The sequence below is a fragment of the Neomonachus schauinslandi genome, chromosome 10, assembly GCF_002201575.2.
Source record: "Neomonachus schauinslandi chromosome 10, ASM220157v2, whole genome shotgun sequence".
NCBI classification, from domain to species: Eukaryota; Metazoa; Chordata; class Mammalia; order Carnivora; family Phocidae; genus Neomonachus; species Neomonachus schauinslandi.
The window spans coordinates 25,496,245-25,518,943 of NC_058412.1; the positions used below are offsets into that span (position 1 = coordinate 25,496,245).

At 36.2% G+C, this 22,699-nt stretch overlaps 1 protein-coding gene across 4 annotated transcripts in view; it reads right to left on the minus strand.

Annotated features, from left to right (window-relative positions):
• The window catches only part of MEMO1 (mediator of cell motility 1), a 119,854-nt gene that overhangs the window by 63,040 nt on the left and 34,115 nt on the right, over nt 1-22,699 (minus strand). For all 4 annotated transcript variants that reach the window (XM_044919122.1, XM_021697335.1, XM_044919124.1 and 1 more), the window contains one exon: nt 1,223-1,304. In XM_044919122.1, coding sequence (XP_044775057.1) covers nt 1,223-1,304 — 82 coding nt within the window. The remainder of the gene's footprint in view (nt 1-1,222; nt 1,305-22,699) is intronic.

A 22,699-nucleotide genomic window follows, 5' to 3' on the forward strand; every position in this document is an offset into this window, starting at 1 on the left:
AGAAACAAACATAGAGTCAAGCAAACTGAGAAAACAGGAATATGTCCCAAACAAAAGAACAAGATAAAACCTCCCCCCAAAAACTTTAATGAAACAAAAAGCAGCACTAAGAAGAACACCTGGCATTTAGCCGGGTACATATTTGCTGAATGACTAAATAAATAATAGCTTAAGTTATTATGCTAAAAGTTTATAAAGATTAACTCATTTAATCATCAAAAAACTATGTGGAGGTACTATTAATATTCCAATTTTACCAATGACACAAAGGCATAAGAGATTAAGTAACTTGTATGTCACATACCTTATAAGTGGTACAGTCAACCTCCTATCTATTAAATGAGATCAAGTTAGATCATACAAATGGACCACTTAACAAAATGTTTGGCACATTAAATACCTAGCACTTATGGAATACTTATTATTTGCCAGACATTAATGTAGGCTCTTTGTGTGTATTTACTTATTTAATTCTCATATTCTTCAATAAGTAGATACCATTAGTTCACTATTTTTTATTTATTGGGGCACCAAACCTAACTCAACAGAAATTACATAAAAGACACTGCTGTGAAAGAAATGGGACAAACTCCAACCTTTACTCTTCTCAGAAAACAGTTAACATGTGCTTAAAAAAATGTGTTTTGAAAGTTAGCACTGGAAACCAAATCAAAACGAACTGAATTCCTATCACATACAGACACACTCTTAACTGTATTTGTTAGCTTGTAGTTCTAGAAAGCCTTCTAAGATTCAAAGACAAAACAATCACAGATTTTCTTCATTAAAAAGAAAAAAAAAAAAGCTACCCATTCCCCAAATATCTGGTTAGCTACTCCATATTGCATGGTATTGTTTAACATATCTTTTTCATTATAAGGAAAAAGCGAATTAAAGTAGATCTTTTTTCATATTTAAAACAGAACTTACTCATTTACATCAACCTGAAATCATCAAGTTTATGCACTGCAAATCAGCCTCTGCTTTAAAAGTCAGTTTTATTACCAAAAAATAAATTCTAAAATTACTGCACCTGAGAAAAGAGCCAATTCCTTTATCCTTGAGTTAAAGTGAAAGCCAAAGGAATCATGAAAATGACTACATATAATTTCTTCAGCTCAACATAGCATTTATTTTTTAATTTTTTAGTTCTATCTATAAATACTATTCTACATTAATAATTAAAAATGAAACATTCTGGGTAAAGACCCTTAAAACTTACGGTGCAATAATGGCTCTAGCAGGTCTTTTTGTAGACTGTACTTGTGAGAGCCAACCTTCTAGCTGTGCATTCAGCTGCGGTCCTATAAAAAGAGAAAGAGGGAAACTGGAGTTAGCAGAGAAATGTACTATATATAACCACACTGACACAAAGTCCTTATTGAACCTATCTGGGACTAAAATAGCTTAATGGGCAGTGGGATCATTAGTTTGGATGTTAATGTTTGAAACCTAACCAACTACTAAGCAAGCCATAGATAAGGCCATACACTGATTTATACAAAATTTGCTTTTATCCACTTACTTATTTACAACCATCTTCATTCCAGAACAACAATACGATTCTATAATTCGAGGCACTGTTCAAACAAAATAAAACAAGAAACAAAAGACTCTTGGCATATGAAAAGAAAATACCTGAGTGATTGTATTTAGAGCACCAAAACTTGCCTTAATCACTAAAATCACATCCATGGAGTGATCACTCCCATACCCAAAACCTTTCCTTCTATCCACTCCAGCCCCTACTCTGGTGATCACATTGATAACCAGTGACTATGCCGTGTCAAAAATCTCAGTTTCAAGCATCCCACTCTCCTCACTGCCTATCTTTCCAGTTCACTTCTAGAAATCTGCTGATTGCCAACAGACTTGGGAGTTACTTTTCCCACTATCCTTCCTCTCCTTTCTTCTTCCCCTCTTACCCAGCCTGAGACTTGATGTTCCATCACTATAATCATTTCCTCACCTATGCCCTCATTCTTGCTCCTCTCTTCCTCCACCACAGTCAAATCAGTTAAAACCAACTTTCCACTTAACACAGTACCTTCACTTGTACAGATGAATGAGAAGACAAACGCAACCACATGAACTTTAAAATTATACCCATAAATTGCAGACCCTTAGCAAAGCTCAGAAATCATACCACATTAACCTAGTGAATTTGCTCTCCCAGCCTTAAGATAATTACTTCATATAGCTTCTCATTTTACCTTAAAGCCTCATCCCCCTCACTCCCAGTAGATGATCATGCTTTTTCATTTTGTCAAGGAAAATCAGAAGATGGCCAACCATCCTGGCTTGGCCAGGACTTTCCCAGTTTTAGCACTGGAAGTCCTGCACCCTGGGAAACCTCTTAGTTGCAGGCAAACCTGGACGTTAGTCACCCTAAATTCAGAAGAGAACTACTTCCTCTTCCTACCATTTATTCTGTCTTCTCTCCTGTGTCAACACATTGACCTTACTCCTAATCAAAAGTCAAACAAATTCCTTCTGCACTGGGTCCCAATGTTTCTCTTCTCAAGGACTCTACTCCTATACCTGTCCCAGTCTCCTGCACTAACTTGTCCCTTTTACTAGATCGTTACCATTAGCATGCAAATATATAATATAAGCAGACTGATTTCTCCCCAACTACCACCCATTTCTCTGGCTCCTTTTTTTCTCTAGCTCTCTTTTTTTAAGCATTTAATCATAAAATATTTAAATGTTACAAAAGAATCTAGATAATAATAAAATAAACATCCATGCATCCACTACCCAAATAAATTAAATTTTAACATTCTTCTTTACTTAAGATCTTCCTTTATTAAGAAATAAAATATTACAGACACACTTGAAAACCTTGCTGATCCCATTATACATGTCCCTCCTCAGAGGGAAATCAAAATCACTTACTGATTCTGGTGTTCATCATTACATTATTATACTTTTACTAATGTATATATCCATAAAATATGCATTGTTCTGCATAGGTATTATTCTACATGTTTTTAAATATTATATAAATATACTGTGCATGTTCTTCCATAATCTGATTTAGTACACAACATTATTGATAACAGGTACTCATGTTGATTTTGTAGCTCTAGTTCACTCACTTTCAATGCTGTATTATTCTGTGTGAATATACCAAAATTTATCTATTCATTCTTGTCACAGACACTTGGTTGTTTCCACTGTTTCACTGTTAATATGCAATGTTACAAGTCTCTTATAATCATGTATTAAGAGTTTTTCTGGGGGCCGCCTGGCTGGCTCAGTCGGTTCAGCGACTAACTCTTGATTTCCACTCAGGTCATGATCTCAGGGTTGTAGGATGGAGCCTGTGTCAGGCTCCATGCTCAGCAGGGAGTCTGCTCAGGATTCTCACTCCCCCGCTCTTTCTGCCCCTCCCCATCACACTCACTCGCTTCCCACCCGCACCCTCTCAAATGAATAAATCTTTTTTTAAAAAAAAAAGAGTTTTTCTGGGATTTAACTACAAATAAAAGTACTGGATCATAGAGTACGCATATCTTCACCTCTACCAGAACACTGCAAATTGCCCACTAAAGTGGCCAGATCAATTTACCCATCAGTGTAAAGGCATAAAAAATGAGAAGTTTAATTTTTCTTGTTAAAAATAAGGGAAGAATGGGGCACCTAGCTGGCTCAGTGGAACATGAGACTCTGGATCTCAGGGTTGTAAGTTTGAGCTCCACGTTGAGCTTCATGAAGCCTACTTAATAAAATAAAATAAAATAAAATAAAATAAAATAAAAAGGAAGGAAGAGATACCCCCCACATTCTTCTTAAAGCACATTCTCTAGAAAACTTGTAATTGTAAATTATTTCTCCATCCCTTTGAAATATATGTAAATCTTTTTAAAAGCTAAATAAGCTTCTAGGGACCCCAGCTGGCTCAGTCAGTAGATCAGGCGACTCTGAGTTCAAGCCCCATGCTGGGTGCACAGCTCACTTTAAATACAGCTTATTTTAAGTAATAAATAAGTAAGTCAGTAAGCAAGCAAGCAATCAAGCTAGCAAGCAAGCTTCTAACCAGCAACCCAGGACTCTCTGAAATGTGATTTGCCCCAAAGGAAATAGCACCCTCTTTCTGCCAGTTTTGTGGGAAGACAGGAACCTAATAACTAGCCGGCCACCTAGCTCCCAGCTGCAAAATTACCTTCCTCTCATAAGAACACAAGTTTATTTTTAGCCAGTTACAAATACATATGGTCACCCCAATTACCAACTGATTTAAAATGAACTATGTGTGAGAAATGTTGCTATCAAGCCCTCTGACTTGAGCACTACTTACAATTTATCTTGAGAACATGTATGTAATGGGTTGTATCTGGCCATATAAAGGGTGAGCTCTCTTTAGATCTCTGAAATCTCTTAGCAGATTGACTGTGATGTGCTTCACATTGTGGCTCAATGCTTATTTTCTTTCTCTTCTGCCTCTGAAGAGAGGTTTTTCTGAAATGGAGGTTTTGGTTTAAATTATATTTCTCCAACATCGGCAATGGTTAAAAATTCCCATTTCCCCTCATCCTTACCAATATTCGATACTGTCAGAATTTTTAATTCTTTGGCAATATGATAGGTATGAAACAGTATACCTTTATTTCTTCTAATTTGTTTTTCCCTGATATCCACTGAGATTAAACATCTACTGACTTGGATATCCCTCTGCATATATTTAGGACTATAAATAGAAACAAGTCAAGTTTATAATGAACAGCCCATCTATAAAATGCCAAAGTACAAAAAAGTTCTGATTTCAGCAATGTAGTTTATTTTAAAAACTTAAATTTAAGAACAATTCCAAGAAAATATGTATTACATAACCTCATTAGTAATTCAAGGAAAAATAGTTCAGATTTTCAGTGTAAATTTTTAGCTGACGAATAAACTTTGTATTAACTTAAAATAAGTATTGCTCTAAATATTTCCAAGGAAGTTGACAAAACAAACTGAATAGTGGGTAAAAGCAAAGAATATATTATCTCCCAATTTAGCCACTCTACTGCCACCAAATTCACTGATTTTTAAGCACTATATCAAGGTCTTTTAGCAGTCCTTCTATTAAAAGGACAAATTTCCTCAAAAGGATTCTAAGGTAAAAGCTAAACTCCAAGTTTCTTAATTATCTTTGAATAAGACAACTGAGCATATATGTTTATTATGGTTGCTTAACTGTTGATCTATAAAGTATCAAGTAAAAAAATGAATTTGAGTTCTTTCAGAGAGGCTGATACTTAGCAAAATGGTATCCTTAACACATGAGGATGACGAACAAAATATGCTTTGTGTTTCAAATACCACTGGATTTGAAGGCACACTGATGAGTGGAAAAATCAAAGTATTGTTAAATCCTAGCAAAACTAATGGCTGTGTGATCTTGCCCTGAGAGGGATAAATGGACATTTACTTCTTTGGAAAAGATACTAAAAGTAGGTTCCCAAAGGATCAATACTCAGTTATTTCCTTAGGAAACAAACAATAAATAATGGGCTATATTTACTATAATGCACTTAGTAACACTTCTGTTTCTATCCTACTTGAGTTAAACAATTTTACAAGGAAGTTTACTCTCATAGTGACAAAACTATAGAGATATTAAACATACACACACATACACACCCCTCCTCAGTCCTGCTTTTCCTATGCAACTTTTTTTTTTAAGATTTTGTTTATTTTGTCAAAGAGAAAGAGAGTGCACACAAGCAGGGGGAGCAGCAGAGGGAGAAGCAGGCTCCCCGATGAGCAGGGAGCCCGACAAGGGGCTCAACAAGGGGCTCAATCCCAGGAACCTGGGATCATGACCTGAGCTGAAGGCAGATGCTTTAGACTGAGCCACGCAGGCGCCCCCTCCTATGCAACTTCTTAACAGAACCATTCTAAGATATGTAATGAAGTAAGCCAAAATGGTTTTCTACACTTTTGTTTGGTCTGCTGTTCCTATTCTTCTTTGCAAACAAAAAATGTTAGTGGCCTGCTCACTCTGAACAAAAGTCATGTGTTCTGAGGCGCCTGGGTGCCTTCTCCTTCTCCCTCTTCTGCTCCCCCTGCCTGTGCTCTCCTGCTCTCTCTCTGTCAAATAAATAAAAACCTTTAAAAAAAAAAAAAGGTCATGTGTTCTATAAGCTCTTCTCTTCTTCTATTAAATAAATTAGCACATCATGGGCTTAACTATGACCAATAATGTTTTAATGTCACAAATAACATTTGCTTTCATTTATTAATTGAATAAATATTTACGGAACACCTATTTATGTGCCAAGAAGTGGAATGAATGCTGTAGTTATAGCAATAAAAAAGACAGATGCAATACCTGCCTTCATGGAGCTTCTAACTGTCAGTGTCCCAAATACAAAGAATGGCTGAAAGATAAAAATTTCAGACACCAGGACAAGCTAAAAAAGAGACATTTTTGGTTAGAAGAGCCTTCTAGTGTTGCTCAAAGTATCCCAAATATATAAAGAATGACCAACAACCATAATTTTTTTTACCATTCTTTTTTAAGTGGTACCTGATTATTAACACAGTAAACTTAATTCCATGAGATTTGTTAAGGCAAAGTAACAAGAGACAAAGCAGAAGCAAAAAAATACAAATCCAAACAAAAGCACGCTGTCAGCACCTAGTATTTTGTTGGCAATCATTCTGTGAAACCTGTTCAAACTAAAAAAATTAACCTGTAGTCAAAAATAATAAGATAGGGGCGCCTGGGTGGCTCAGTCAGTTAAGTATCTACCTTCGGCTCAGGTCATGATCCTAGGGTCCTGGGATTGAGCCCCCTGTCAGGCTCTCGGCTCAGCAGGGAGTCTGCTTCACCCTCTCCATCTGCCTGCTGCTCCCCCTGCTTGTGCTCTAATAATTAAACAAAATCTTTTTTAAAAAATAAATAATAAATAATTTATGCTAGACTTTTTATAACAGTGGCTGCTGGATCTCTGAATTTCACAAGCCAAAAAAATTTCAAAAAAAAATGGGGGGAACCAACACAGGGGTGCCACTTTTTTTATTTTACTAAGAAAGGACACTTAAAACATATCAACCATTTATCTATGATCACCATGACTTCATAAAATAAATAACACCAAAAAGTAAGATGAGTACAATTTTAAAATAATCTCAGCCCTTTAAAAAACCGAATAAATTAACCACATTTCATTGACTCCAAGATACCAGCAGTATCAAGACACACCATTATTTTATGTACCACTAAGAAAGACAAAAAAAAAACCTCCCAATTAAACTAGGACATATGGCTACTTATCACTTAGAATTTTTTATTTTTTATTTATTGGAAAGGCTCTTTTCAATTTATTTAGACATGAATTATGATACTCATGTTTATATATTAAAAAGCAAAATAAATTCAAAGTATTCTTGGTATTAAGGAGGGCATGGGTAGTGATGAGCACCGGGTGCTATATGCAACTACTGAATTGTTGAACCCTACATCAAAAACTAATGATATATGGGACGCCTTGGTGGCTCAGATGGTTAAGCATCTGCCTTCAGCTCAGGTCATGATCCCAGGGTCCTGGGATGGAGCCCCACATCAGGCTCCCTGCTCAGCAGGAAGCCTGCTTCTCCCTCTCCCTCTAGTGTTCCCCCTGCTTGTACTCTCTCACTCTCTCTGTTGAATAAATAAATAAAATCTTAAAAAAAAAAAAAAACTAATGATACACTATATGCTGGCTAATTGAACATAATAATAATAAAAAAAAGAGAGATTCTGAAAAATGTCTTCAAATTCACAATCCAATATCTAAATTGCTTTTTAACTCACAGTCGTTGGTACCCTTTGTTTTTCCATAAAATCATCCTCTGTGGGGCGCCTGGGTGGCTCAGTAGTTAAGCATCTGCCTTCGGCTCAGGTCATGATCTCAGGGTCCTGGGATGAAGCCCCATGTGAGGCTCCCTGCTCAGCGGGGAGTCTGCTTGCCCCCTCCCTCTGAACCTCCCCCACTGCTTGTGTGCTCTGGCACACTCTCTCTCTCAAATAAATAAATAAAATCTTTATAAATAAGTAAGTAAATATATAAATAAATGTGTTCTATTGCCACTGGGACTCTCGTCCAAGCAATTGACTATAAAAGTTCCCATGCCATACATATCTTGATCTTACAAAAAGTGTAACCATTAGATGTAACTAACCACAGGTTTCAGAAGACAACTCAGGAATGGTAATCTCTTCCATAAATGGTCCTTAAATGGTACGTTAACTAAAACATCAATGGGTTGCAGCTGTCCAGTCATACAAGCATTAATTGAATTAATTATTGAGTTCACATGTATGTAGACAGTGGCAACTATTTCACAACCAACAATTATGTTTAGGTGCCACTGATTATAAAATATCTCAATTTCAGAAATGTTAAAATGTGGGAAAATATACACCTTAAAATTGATGAAATACAGTAGGTACTATAAACTACACTCACTATAATGTTCTGATATTTATTTCAATGCAGAACAGCAAAAAATTCATCAAAAACCAGCATTTGAGACCACTGCTTCTCATTACAATGAAAAGTGTTTCTGAGAAGCCCTACCAACTATAATAATCTCATTTAATTTTAAAAGTCACATTTCAGCAGTTCTCCCCAAATCCTTTCTCTCATTATTGACGCTGTACTGTGATCACATACCTAAAATTTATTGCTATGCTATTTACAAAACTTAGTATCTTATTTTTAGATACATCTCAAGGGATACTATTTGTTTTTATGTATCTATGACAGGACTCCTCACACAGAAAATAACATGCTCTTGGAACCACAAGAATTGCCACACTGAATCTAACCCAAAACTATCCAGAGCATTACTGTATCAACCCCCCCAAAAAAACCTTTGCTGTGAAGAACACTGATTGTTCTCCTTGACAAAAATCTTTAGGTTAGGCCATATCAAAATATCTTGGATTCTTTATTACCCACCAATTTTTTTTTTTAAAGATTTTTATTTATTTATCTGACAGAGACACAGCAAGAGAGGGAACACAAGCAGGGGGAGTGGGAGAGGGAGAAGCAGGCTTCCCGCGGAGCAGGGAGCCCCATGAGGGGCTCGATCCCAGGACCTTGGGATCATGACCTGAGCCGAAGGCAGACGCCTACAACTGAGCCACCGAGGCACCCCATCCCACCAATTTATTTAAACATTTTAAAAATTTATTTACATTTTTTAAACTCTGTAGTCCAGAATACCCTTGCATAGGGGCAATTAATCCTCCAATGAATAACCTTTAGTGTATGCCAACCAACTCTTCTATTTGTCCAACTAGAAATCACTTAGCACTCTTCTGCCCACTCGTATACAGTTTCTCAAAATTTTCACAAAGTTAATACCAATTCCACTGGCATTTCATACCTAAAAGGGCTGCAAATATGGAGGATCACAGTATATTTCTCCCTTCAGGTCACTTGCAAAACTGTAGTCTGAAAACAGGTTTAGCAGTGATCCCATTAATACGCCATTAATTTGGATTCTCTATTCCTACTCCCATCCTCTGTTTATAAACAAATTCCCTATCCCTATCAAATGATGTGACTAAATCCCTTGATAGTGCCTGGCTGTAGTATCTTATGTAAACTCTTTTTTTTTTTTTTTTAAAGATTTTATTTATTTATTTGAGAGAGAGAATGAGAGAGAGCACATGAGAGGGGGGAGGGGCAGAGGGAGAAGCAGACTCCCTGCCGAGCAGGGAGCCCGATGCGGGACTCGATCCCGGGACTCCAGGATCATGACCTGAGCCGAAGGCAGTCGCTTAACCAACTGAGCCACCCAGGCGCCCTGTAAACTCTTTTTTTAGGATCAAAATATTGATCTCTGTTTGCTATTTTTTTATTATTAAAAATATGTTCATATAGAAAATTGGGGGAATACATATTATGGGGTGAAAAACAATAATCCCACAATGATAAAAATCTGAAAATTAATATTTTCCAAATTTTCTTATAAGTCTTTAAAAAGATCTACAATTCTGTAACCAGCTTTTATTTACATAATAACATTACAGCATAAGCATTTCCCTATGTTATGCATTCTTTAAAGACATTTTATGGCTAAATAGCATTTCCTTGCATGAATGGATCACTTCTTCCTTAAATATCTCTCCAATAAGATGTTTAGATTGTTTCCAATTTTTTTTAACTATTATAAAAAATTCTATAGTATGTGTCTCTATTTCATATTTAAATTTTTTTTTATTTTTGAGTTTCTCAGAATGGAATTACTATGTAAATCAGTATGAGCTGTTTTAAGATTTCAATACATATATTCAAAATGCTATCCAAAATTGCATCCATTCATAATTATGCACCATGTATGACAATGCCTGTTTCACCACAACCTTACCACTCTCATCAAAAAAATATTTTGAAAGAGAAAGTAATTTAACCCATTACCCCACTTGATAAAAATTAAAATCTAATGCCCTTATATCTAGCATTTGAAAAATCAGATATTTTATTTCTTCAACTAAAGCAATTTAACTTCTAAGAAAAATGTATTTTTGGCTTCTGAGATATTTATTTTCTACTTGGACCATGGAATAGCAACATGATTCGTGCCAGGCACAAGTTTCCCATTACCAATGTTTAGCAAACAACTACTATCTATAGGTCTTTAAAGCAGACAAATCAAATTCAAAATCAAGCCCATTCTGCTGCATCATGCTGCTGTTTTAAATTACAATCCTGAAGATTTTGATATGCTCCTACCATTAAATTTTTTAACTAATGGGGTTCCTCCAACAACAGTCAAAAAGAGGTCTACAGACCAGAATCATCTGATGTGTTTATTTAAGGAAGAGTTGTCTAGGTCTTACCACAGAGCTACTGTCATCACAATCTCTGGAGATGGCGACCATTTTTTAAACAAGCTTTTAACAAGCTCTCCAGGTGATCTGATACTAATATTAAAATGTGAACGTGGATGGAACTAGAGGGTATTATGCTAAGCAAAGTAAGTCGATCAGAGAAAGACAATTATCATATGATCTCACTGATATGTGGAATTTAAGAAACAAGGCAGAGAATCATAGGGGAAGAGAAGGAAAAAATGAAACAAGACGAAACCAGAGAGGGAGACAAACCATAAGAGACTCTTAATCTTAAGAAACAAATTGAGGGTTGCTGGAGGGGAGGGAGAAGGGGGGATGGGGTAACTGGGTGAAGTTCCAAACTTCCAACACATACCCAGCTCAGGGTATGTGTTGTAATGAGCACTGGGTATTATATAAGACTGATGAATCACAGACCTGCACTCCTGAAACAAATAATACATTATATGTTAATTAAAAAAATAGGGGGAAAAATGTGACGTCCACTGCCATAAAGGAGTTTATTTGCCCATGCTATATGAATGAATGTAGCTAACAAGCTTTTGGAAGGTTTATAACTGAGATTTTTCATTACCATAAAAAATATCACAGGGGCGCCTGGGTGGCCTCAGTCGTTAAGCGTCTGCCTTCGGCTCAGGTCATGATCCCAGGGTCCTGGGATCGAGCCCTGCATTGGGGTCCCTGCTCCGCGGGGAGCCTGCTTCTCTCTCTCCCACTCCCCCTGCTTGTGTTCCCCTTCTTACTGTGTCTCTCTCTGTCAAATAAATAAATAAAAATCTTAAAAAAAAATCACATAATCTACAAATTAGCAATATATAAATGCATGAACATTTATCTCCAAACTACTCTGAAGCCATAAGTGACCACCATTGCTTAAAATTTACATAAGTTTATTTTTAATGGTGTCTGTAGCCTCCCATTAGGATCAATGCCTCTCCAGCTTTTCCCCTCAAACAACCATGACGACAAAGTAAACTCAGATTCTTAGAAAGTAGGTGATACACAAATTCAAATTCTCTTTTAAATCTTGTTTTAGTCCAAAAATTCATGAGGATGTAACAGACTGACAATACAATAACCACTACAATCTCAAAACTCCCATGTTCCTATCTCAACTTAAATGGAGGCTTCAGGAAGAAATACACCATGCTTATCCTCTAACACAGAGTCAAGTACTCTAGTGCGGAAATATGAACCTGAGTCATAAAAAGGCAACCACCTAAATTATACAAATGCTTAACACTGGGTTCACAATACCTCCTTAAGACATATCTAATCAGGAATCATTCTCTTCCAATTGCAGCTAGTGTGTTTCTTTTCCTTTTTTCAATGTTTCTTTGGGTTACAATCGGTCAGTTGATACTAGTAAATCTGGGTATTTTGATACCAAATCTAAAAACATAATCTGTGGAAAAATAAAACAAGTCTGCCTTATTGGACAGAATCAGGACTAAGATAAATTACACTTCCCACATAAGGCAATACTTCTTTCACTAAAAAAATAAGTTTCTTAAGATAAAAGTAAAAGTTAGAATTTTCACTTTTCATATATTTCCACCACAAAACAGATTTACAGACATTACCACATTCTCACCTTATTCTGTGTCATACAGATCTTCTCTAAGAGCTTTCACTTACAGAGTTTAGCCAGAAAAAGTGATCAGGCCCAGTGGTCTACACCAAATGAAATATATACTACGACTGCATATTTGGAACTGATAGAACAATAGATGTGAAACAATCTAAGTGTCCACCGCCCCCAAAAAAGCCTGGTTAAATAAATTATAGTAAATCCATAAAGTAGAAGATAAAGCAAATGTAAACACTGATGGAAATTTTTATGAATCCCTATGGAAGATCTCTTAATTAAGTAGAAAAAGAAAGCACTGTATAGAAGGCACAATATGCTGTCATTTTGTATGTGCATATACATGATTATGTACTGGTTTGTATTTATGTAAAATATCTCTGGACCAACGTAAAAGAAATGGATAATAGTGACAGCACCCTGATGAGGGAACTAAGAGTAGAGGGAACTTTACTTTTCACTGGGTACTTTTTTGTATCTTCTATATTTTGTACTATGTATATATATACTATCTATCCAAATATTAAGTATAAAAAACGATGGTGCAGTCATATAATACCACGAAGTCATAAACAATGATGCTGCACCAAGATACAGAAGCAACTTAAGTTCCATTAGCCATTGAATGGATAAAGAAAAGGTGGTATGCATACACAATGGAATAATACTCAGCCATTAAAAAAAAATGAAATGGGATGCCTGGTGGCACAGTTGGTTAAGCATCTGACTCTTGGTTTCAGCTCAGGTTGTGATCTCCGGGTCATGAGATCAAGCCCCACGTCAGTCTCCCCACTTAGTGTGGAGTCTGCTCAAAACTCTCTCTGCCCCTCATCCCCTCTCTCCCTCTCAACCAAAAATAAATTAATAAATTTTTTTAAAAAGAATGAAATCTTGACATTCATGGCAACATGACAGACCCAGACAGTATTATGCTAAGTGAAATACTCCAGACAGAAAGACACATATCTTATCATTTCCCTTATATGTAGAATCTAAAAAACAAAACAAAAGGACAGCAACAACAAAAGAGAAACAGACTCATAAATAGAGAACAAACTGGTGTTTCTAAAGGGGAGAGGGGGAAGGGATGAGCAAAATGGGTGGAGGGGATCAGAGGTACAAACTTCCAATTATAAATAAAGAAGTCATGAGGATGAAAAGTACAGCATAAGGAATATAGTTAGTATTACTGGCATACGCTTATTGTAGTGAGCATTTTGTGATGTATATAACTGTTGAACCACTATGTTGTACAACTAAAACTAATATTATATGTCAACTACACTTCAATTAAAAATAACTTTTTAAAAAATGATGCTGCATGGAGTACCTGGCTGGCTCAGTCAGTGGAGTGTGCAACTCTTGGTCTTGGGACTGTGGGTCTGAGCCCCAGGTTGGGCGTGGGGACTGCTTTTAAAAAAAAACCTATGATGCTGCAGACATCCCTTTAATTGACATAGGGAAAAAACCCTCTAAATGCTAAACCCAACTAACAAATCATTGTTAGACCTAAGACAATACTTATATTAATAATCTAAGTTACACAAAACCCAACTGTTGAAAATTGCTATTTGACCAATAAAATATACATTAAAGTATTAAGATACATACAGAGCAATCTGACAAGATTTCCCTACTAGCAAAAGGGGGTTCCCCCTTCTTACATCACTTCCCTAAGTGTGATGTCCATCACCAAATTTCTGGTAGATATAATCAGAGAACAAGAAAACATTCTAGACAAGAATGACCTAGAAAAGAGGACATTAAACACCTCATTAGTATCTTTCTTTATGTAATATGTAAAATGTAATAGTTTCAACAGTTTTGTTTTGTTTTACTTGTCCACCAAGGGACAAGTAATTCTCCACTCTGACTTTTTCAGCAATCATTTATCAGATAATATAGAGAAGCCAATTTGCTTTTTGAAGTAATTAACTATAATCGAATGCAATTTTTTTGTGCTTTTGCTGTGGCATGTTTGAGGCCTGTTTTCCTTTCACTAAGCATTGGTAACGCATGTGCCACCTCATCCGTCTAAAGAATTATGTTTCTAATGATGACAGCACAACTGTTAAAAGTGTGTCTTCAGATATAGATACTTCAGCATGCAAGTAAGAAGTTGAGTCAGTGAGGGAGGAAAACGAGGCACAGCTCAAGATGTAGTGAAAAGAGGGGCCATATGCACCCCAATGTTCATAGCAGCAATGTCCGCAATAGCCAAACTGTGGAAAGAGCCGAGATGCCCTTCAACAGATGAATGGATAAAGAAGATGTGGTCCATATATACAATGGAATATTACTCAGCCATCAGAAAAGATGAATACCCAACTTTGACATCAACATGGATGGGACTGGAGGAGATTATGCTAAGTGAAATAAGTCAAGCAGAGAAAGTCAATTATCATATGGTTTCACCTATTTGTGGAACATAAGGAATAGCATGGAGGACATTAGGAGAAGGAAGGGAAAAATGAAGGGGGAGGGGAATCGGAGGGAGAGACGAACCGTGAGAAACTATGGACTCTGAGAAAAAAACTGAGGGTGTTAGAGGGAAGGGGAGTGGGGTGATGGGTTAGCCTGGTGATGGATATTAAGGAGGGCACGTTCTGCATGGAGCACTGGGTGTTGTACGCAAATACGCAAAGAATGAATCGTGGATCACTACATCAAAAACTAATGATGTATTGTATGGTGACTAACATAACAAAAGAAAATTAACAACAACAACAAAAAAAACAAACAGAGGGAAAATACAGTAGAAGGAAAACAAAGAGATAAAATCTTCAAGATTAACAGAATTTGATGCACTGCAATGAATGAACACAACAAGAACAGAGAAAATGCTAATCAATGTATTTGGTGATATGAGAAATCAGAAATCTGAGAGCAATTAGTTTTTAGTATTGGGGGTAAAAATTAAATTTACAAGTACTGAGAAACCAGAGAAATTACAAGAAAATGAAAACCACTCCAAAAAGAGCTGAAAGCAGGTATCATTGCCTGCCTTTTGATTTAAAAAAAGGTCTTTAGGTCTCCCAATCTGAAGTCTCTAACACCTCAAATACATCAATTCACTCACTCTATGAAATAGAACCTTAGGCATTAGCAATCATATTTTTATACCTCCCAACGAAGAAAGCCATCTATTACTGTCATGGGAAAATCAACACTCAAGTATGCTTTTGGAATTGTATCCAAATAGATCACAACCAACATAAATATGAGAGTGCGTTTTTTGGAAGATAGTTTCTAAGATTTTCTCTACAAATGCACATTAAACATGACTTACACATTAACAATCCTGTAGCTAGTTCTATAGAACTCAAGCCAAGAGTTCATGTTAAAAAGGAGAGTGATAATTTAAAATACTAGCATTGGGTATTAGTAGCCAAGCTTTCATCTAAGAACATCAAAGCAACTTTTAAACATCTATTAATTATAGCCTTTCTAAATTATCCTGTTTGCTGCAGCAGAATACAGGCATGAACATGATTACATTCTACCTTGATGACACAAAATATTATTTAAAACATTTGTGTTTAATATTCAATAATTATGATAAATAGGGATATAACAGCAAAAGTTAATTTGGGTAAGTACTTCAGAATGAAAAGTAAAATCTCAATTTGAACTTCATTAACTGTCATCCAGAAAAACTCAGAGAGGGACCAGACTAATTCTTTTTATTCTATTAAAGAAAAAAATCTGCTAAAAGAATAATATGAACACAGTAAAAAATACAACAAAAGTACTGTTTTCAGCTACTTTAGATATACTTGATATTCAATTTAAAAAGGAGGTAATAATATGGCAGAAAGAACTGCAAACTGGAGGACAGGAACAGCCAGAATTTAAATTTAAATTGAATTTAAATTAAATTCAGCCAGAATTTAAAGATTTTTTGGGGGGGAGGGGGACAGAGAGAGAGCACAAGGCAGGGGGAGCAGAAGGCACAGGGAGAAGGAGAAGCAGGCTCCCTAATGAGCAAGGAGCCCGATGTGGGGCTCGATCCCAGGACCCTAATATCATGACCTGAGCTGAAGGCAGACGCTTAAATGACTGAGACACCCAGGCACCCTAGGAAGAGCCAGAATTTACAGTGTACCTACAATATGACAGGAACAGTAATGGGTTCCTTAAAATGTTATTCTTGGTTAACTATCATAGCAATCCCATGATATCATTATTATTATTTCTAACTTACAAATAAACAAGAAAACCAGTTTCCTCAAGTTCATATAACCAGTAAATGACAATGCCAAGATTTTGTGCCACACCAGTCTGTCTCTGACCTGTGAAGTTGTCCTACTCAGTACATTGCCTACTCTAAGAAGCAAGTGATCCAAGTTATAGTACTAACATTCCCACAGATCTAGGCTTCAATTTCCCTTTGTATAAAATGAAGAGGGTAAACTCAATTATGTCTGTAATTCTACGTTACTATCATATAATAACAGGTAGAATTATTTTTTTAAGATTTTATTTATTTTTAAGTAATCTCCACACCCCATATGGGACTCAAACTCACAATCCGCAGTCAAGAGTCACATGCTCTACCAAATGAGCCACCCAGGCATCCCTAGAATTATTTAGATTAATACTTAAAGATACTTATCACTTGTATGCACTTTACTAGGTATAGCTATGGGGTATATCAGCTTTCCTTGAGTGTTATATCAGAAACTTAAGAAAGATCAGCATAGAGAGCACCTGCCTGGTCCAGTCAGCAGAGCAGGTGACTCCTGATCTTGGGTCGTGAGTTCAAGCCCCATATTGGGTAGAGAGGGAGGACGGGAGGGAGAGGGGAAAGAAAAGAAAGATCAACATAAGAGTAACAGAGCAGACACCAAGAACCTCTTTCCCAAAAGTGAGAAAAGAAGTAAGAACACTAGGTACTATATAAGACAATTTAATGACTTTTAAGAAATTACACCTTTCTTGATAAAAAAAAAAAAAATCCCAAAACAAAGCCTAGCTTTGAAAATTATGAAACTCAATGTATTTTCATCATCAAAAGAATCATCAGATGTCATTTATCTATTGCCAACATTATTTATAAGACTTTGATGCTTTGGGGGCGCCTGGGTGGCTCAGTCGTTGAGCGTCTGCCTTCGGCTCAGGTCATGATCCCAGGGTCCTGGGATCGAGCCCCGCATCGGGCTCCCTGCTCGGCGGGAAGCCTGCTTCTCCCTCTCCCACTCCCCCTGCTTGTGTTCCCTCTCTCACTGTCTCTCTGTCAACTAAATAAATAAAATCTTAAAAAAAAAAAAAAAAAAAAGACTTTGATGCTTTGATTTTGTTTAAGAGAGTAAAGATTGGGCCTCCTTGGAAAAATGGCAGATTCTACATCTGGGGCAGAACATGTAAAATGAGTCTGGAACATCTTATCCCAGATATGATGGTTAATTTTGTATGTCATCTTGACTGAATCACAGGGTGCCCAGACATTTGGTCAAAAACTATTCTGGGTGTGTCTGTCAGGGTGTTTCTGGATGAGATTAACATGTGAATTTGTAGACTGAGTAAAACAAATTGCCCTCCCAGCCCTCCCTGATGTGGGTATGAGCCCCATCCAATCAATTGAAGGCCAGAATTGAACAAAAAAGCTGGACCCTCTCACAAATAAGAAGGAATTCCTCCTGCCTGACAAACTTCAAGCTGGTACATTGTTTTTTTTTTTTTCTTCCTTCAGACTCAAACACTGGCTCTTCCTGAGTCTTTAGCTGGACTGGAACTACATTAGCTCCTGGGCCTCCAACTTGCCCACCACAGATAACTTGTGAGCCTCTAAAATTTATAAGCAAATTCATTATAATAAATCTCATATATATATATGAGATATATATATATATATATCCCATTGGTTGTGTTTTTCTAGATAATACAGACTAATACACAAGAATGCAAGAAAGCTATCAAAGACTGTTAGGGTCATGTCTAGACTCAAAAACCAGAGGCTCCAACTGGCTAAAGACTGGACAATTTGAGTATCTGTTAAGTCTAGGAGTTCATAGTGACACTTGAAAAAAAATTTTTTTGCTGGTTACCTTTTTTTTTTTTTTTTTAAGATTTTATTTATTTATTTGACAGAGAGACACACAGCAAGAGAGGGAACACAAGCAGGGGGAGTGAGAGAGGAAGAAGCAGGTCTCCCGCTGAACAGGAAGCCTGGTCCCTGGGACCATGACCCGAGCCGAAGGTAGACACCCAAAGACTGAGCCACCCAGGTGCCCCTTTGCTGGTTACCTTTATCCAAAGGTGCCTTTTATCCTAATGCTAGGGAACCAACTCATTATTTTGATAACTGGTAAATAAAGAAAAAGGATCAAGCATTATTTATCCTACTTTTTCTAAGTGAACTGTTCCTTCAAGTAACCAAGTAACTGAGGATAGGAAGTATCCTCTTTAGAGAAACATCACAAATAATAAATGAAGGTAAAATTATAAAAAAAAAAAAAAAAGTCACCATTTTGCAAGTCCTAATGAATTATTAGATCTAAACAATGATCATGAATGGCTACCTGCATCCCCAAAAAGAGACAACCAGACATTCTCTACTTCTTGACAAAAACAAAAAACCTAAATCTGATCAAGTCTCTAAATCTGTGTTGTTTAATACAGGAGTCAATGGCCCCATGTGGCTACTGGGATGTGCAACTGCAGCTTATTCTAATTGAGATGTGATATAAGTGAAAAATATACACCAGATTTCTAAGATTTAGTACAAAAAAATGTAAAATACCTCAAAAATTATATTGGATACATACTGAAATAACATTGTGAATATAATGGATGGAATAAAAAATATTAAAACCAATTTCACCTTTTTTTAAGATTTTTTTTTTTTAAGATTTTAAGAGGGCATGAGAGTGAGAGCACAAGCAGCGGGGGAGGGGTAGAGGGAGAAGCAGACTCCCCACTGAGCAGGGAGCCCGATGTGGAACTCGATCCCAGGACCCTGGGATCAGGACCCAAGTCGAAGGCAGATGCTTAACCAATGGAGCCACCCAGGTGCCCAAGATTTTATTTTTTTTTAAGTAATCTCTATACCCAACATGGGGCTCAAACTCACAACACCAAGATCAAGAGTTGCATGCTCTACCGACTGAGCCAGGCAGGCACCCCTCACCTGTTTCTTTTTATTTTTTTAAAGTGGATACATGAAAAATTTCAAATTACCAATACGTGACTCAAATTTATGGCTTTCATTATATTTATACTGGACAATGCTGCTCTAGATCTAATTAACAATTTTTATATAGTAAATGTGACAGAAAAACATGTTGAACAGCATAACAGATATAAATTACAAAGATCCAGGCTGAGGAATCTCTAAAAATAAAAAGACCCACTTTCTTCAACAACAAAAACAAAACTGCAAGAAAGAAAGAGTGAGATGGAAAGGGAATGTGTAGATTTGAACAAAAGATATAACATCAGGAACAAGGCAAAAAGTTCTCCTTATCACAGCTTTTTGACATCATACTGGAAATCCTAGCTAATACAGTAAGACAAGAAAAGGAAATAAAAGGTATACAGATTGGGAAGGAAGAATAAAAACTGTCCATCTAAGCAAATGACATGATCATCTATGTAAAAAAATCCACAAGAATCAACAACAACAACAATTCCTGGAATAAATAAGCACGTATGGCAAGGTTGCAGGATACAGGTTAAAATACAAAAGCTTTTCTATATACAAGCAATGAACAGTGGAATTTGAAATGAAAACACAGTAACATTTATATTAGTACTAAAAAAAGATGAAATACTTGGGCACAAAGCTAACAAAATTGTATAAAACCTATATGAGGAAAACTACAAATCTGATGAATGAAACCAAAGAACTAAATAAATAAATGGAGAGATAGTCCATGTTCCTGGATGGGAAGACTCAGCATTATCAGATGTCAGTTGTTCCAAACTTCATCTACAGATTCAATGATTCCCAATCAAAAGCCCAGCAAGTTATCTTGTGGGTATCAACAAACTGATTCTGAATATTATATGAAGCAAAAGGCCCAGAAAAGGCAACGTAACACTGAAGGAGAACAAAGTTGGAGGACAACTGATACTACCCAACATTAAGACTTACTATAAAGCTACAGTAGTTAAGATAAGAGTGGTACTGGCAAAAGAACAGATAAATATAGCAATGGAAAAGAATAGAGAGCCCCAAAATAGACCCACAGAAATACAGTCACCAGATCTTTGACAAAAGAACGGAGGCAATAAAATGGAGAAAAGTCTTTTCAACAAATGGTGGCTGAACAAGTAGACATCAGGGGTTATATGGTAAATCTCTGTATCTTCTACTCAATTTTGCTGTGATCCTAAAACCACTCTAAAGAAATAAAAAAATATTTTTTAAATAATAACATTTTTAAATACTTATGAGACACATCAACTAATTACAACATATGAGCCTCATCTGAATCCCAACTTAAAGAGTTTAAAAAGAAATTATGACAATCAGGAAAATGTGAGTGTTAACTGAATATGAAGTAATAACTTTTTATAGTGATAAATTTAGTACAGTTATGTTTTAAAATTTTAAAACTTGGTTTCTTTTAGAGCTATATACTGAAATGTTTACAGATGAAATGATATTCTATCTGTGTCAAAATAATATGGGGGTAAAAATAATGTGGGAGGGCAAATGCAAGGGGATACCGGTGAAATAAATTGGCAATGGGCTAATAATTTTGTAGTTCTGTGATAGGTAAATGGGAATTCATTACACTATTCTCTCCACTTCTGTAAAATCACAGAATTTTAGAAGTTGGAACAAACTTTAGAAATCAGACAATGGTAAACATGAGTAAAAGAAATGGAAACAAAGCCAAACATACCTGTTTCTCACCTGAATAAAAAAACTTTTCAGTTTCAGTTTTCTCATCTATAAAAATAAGTATAAAACACTAAGTACCTATATGGAGTGGCTTAGCATTAAACGGAAAAAAACAAGCAAACACATGTATTTCCCAAATCAAAACCACGATGAGATACCACCTCACACCTGTCAGAAGGGCTAAAATTAACAACCCAGGAAACGAGATATTGGTGAGGATGTGGAGAAAGGGGAACCCTCTTACACCGTTGATGGGAATACAAACTGGTACAGCCACTCTTGAGAACAGTATGGAGGTTCCTCAAAAAGTTAAAAAGAGAACTACCCTACGATCCAGCAATTGCACTATTAGGTATTCACCTAAAGGTACAAAAATATAGATTCAAAAGGGTACATGCACCCCGATGTTTATAGCAGCATTATCAGTAACAGCCCATCTATGAAAAGAGCCCAAATGTCCATCGACTGATGAATGGATACAGATGTGGTATATATACACAACAGAATATTACTCAGCCATCAAAAAGAATGAAATCTTGCCATTTGCAACAAATGGATGGAGGTAAAGTGTATTATGCTAAACAAAATAAGTCAGTCAGAGACAGATAAATACCATATGATTTCACTCCTCTGTGGAATTTAAGAAACAAAACAGATGAACATAGGGGAGGGGGAAAAAAGGGAAACAAACCGTAAGAGACACTTAAAAGATAGAGAACAAACTGAGGGTTGATGGAGGGAGGTGGATGGGGGATGGGCTAGATGGGTGATGGGTATTAAGGAGGGCACTTGTTGTGATGAGCACTGGGTGTTGTATATAAGTGATGAATCACTAAATTCTACTCCTGAAACCATTATTACACTGTCTGTTAACTACCTAGAATTTAAATAAAAATTTGAAGGGAAAAAAAAAATCTATTTCTTAAAAGTCAACGCTTTCACCCTTTCCTAAAGTTCTAAACAAACATTAACTCAACTGGCCTCATCTCACTTTTAAAGTGAGAAAAATAAAGTAAATCCTCAAAAGTCTACATGCAGTTGGCTCCTCTTTCTAAAACCATCCCTTTATTCCCAGTTTATACACTATATTCCCAGTTTTATTCAGAAGACACTTTACATATTCCCCATGCTTAAACAGTGACTTATTTTAAGATGAAAAGAATTTTACAAACTTAACATTCACCAGCTAGTGTTAGTTACTACTACCCATTACTTGGTGATTTATAATTAGAGTTCCAAATAGACACCCTTCTTTTGAATAATAGGTGGTACTTATTACTTTTGCCATTAAATAAGTTTAATGAGTGTTTGCCATTAAAACTAGGCCTGATATTCATGTCCCAGAGAAAGCTAAATCACTTATGCCAGTTCTATATGGATTTCAAGGATTTCACATACATTTTAGTTAAAATTTATT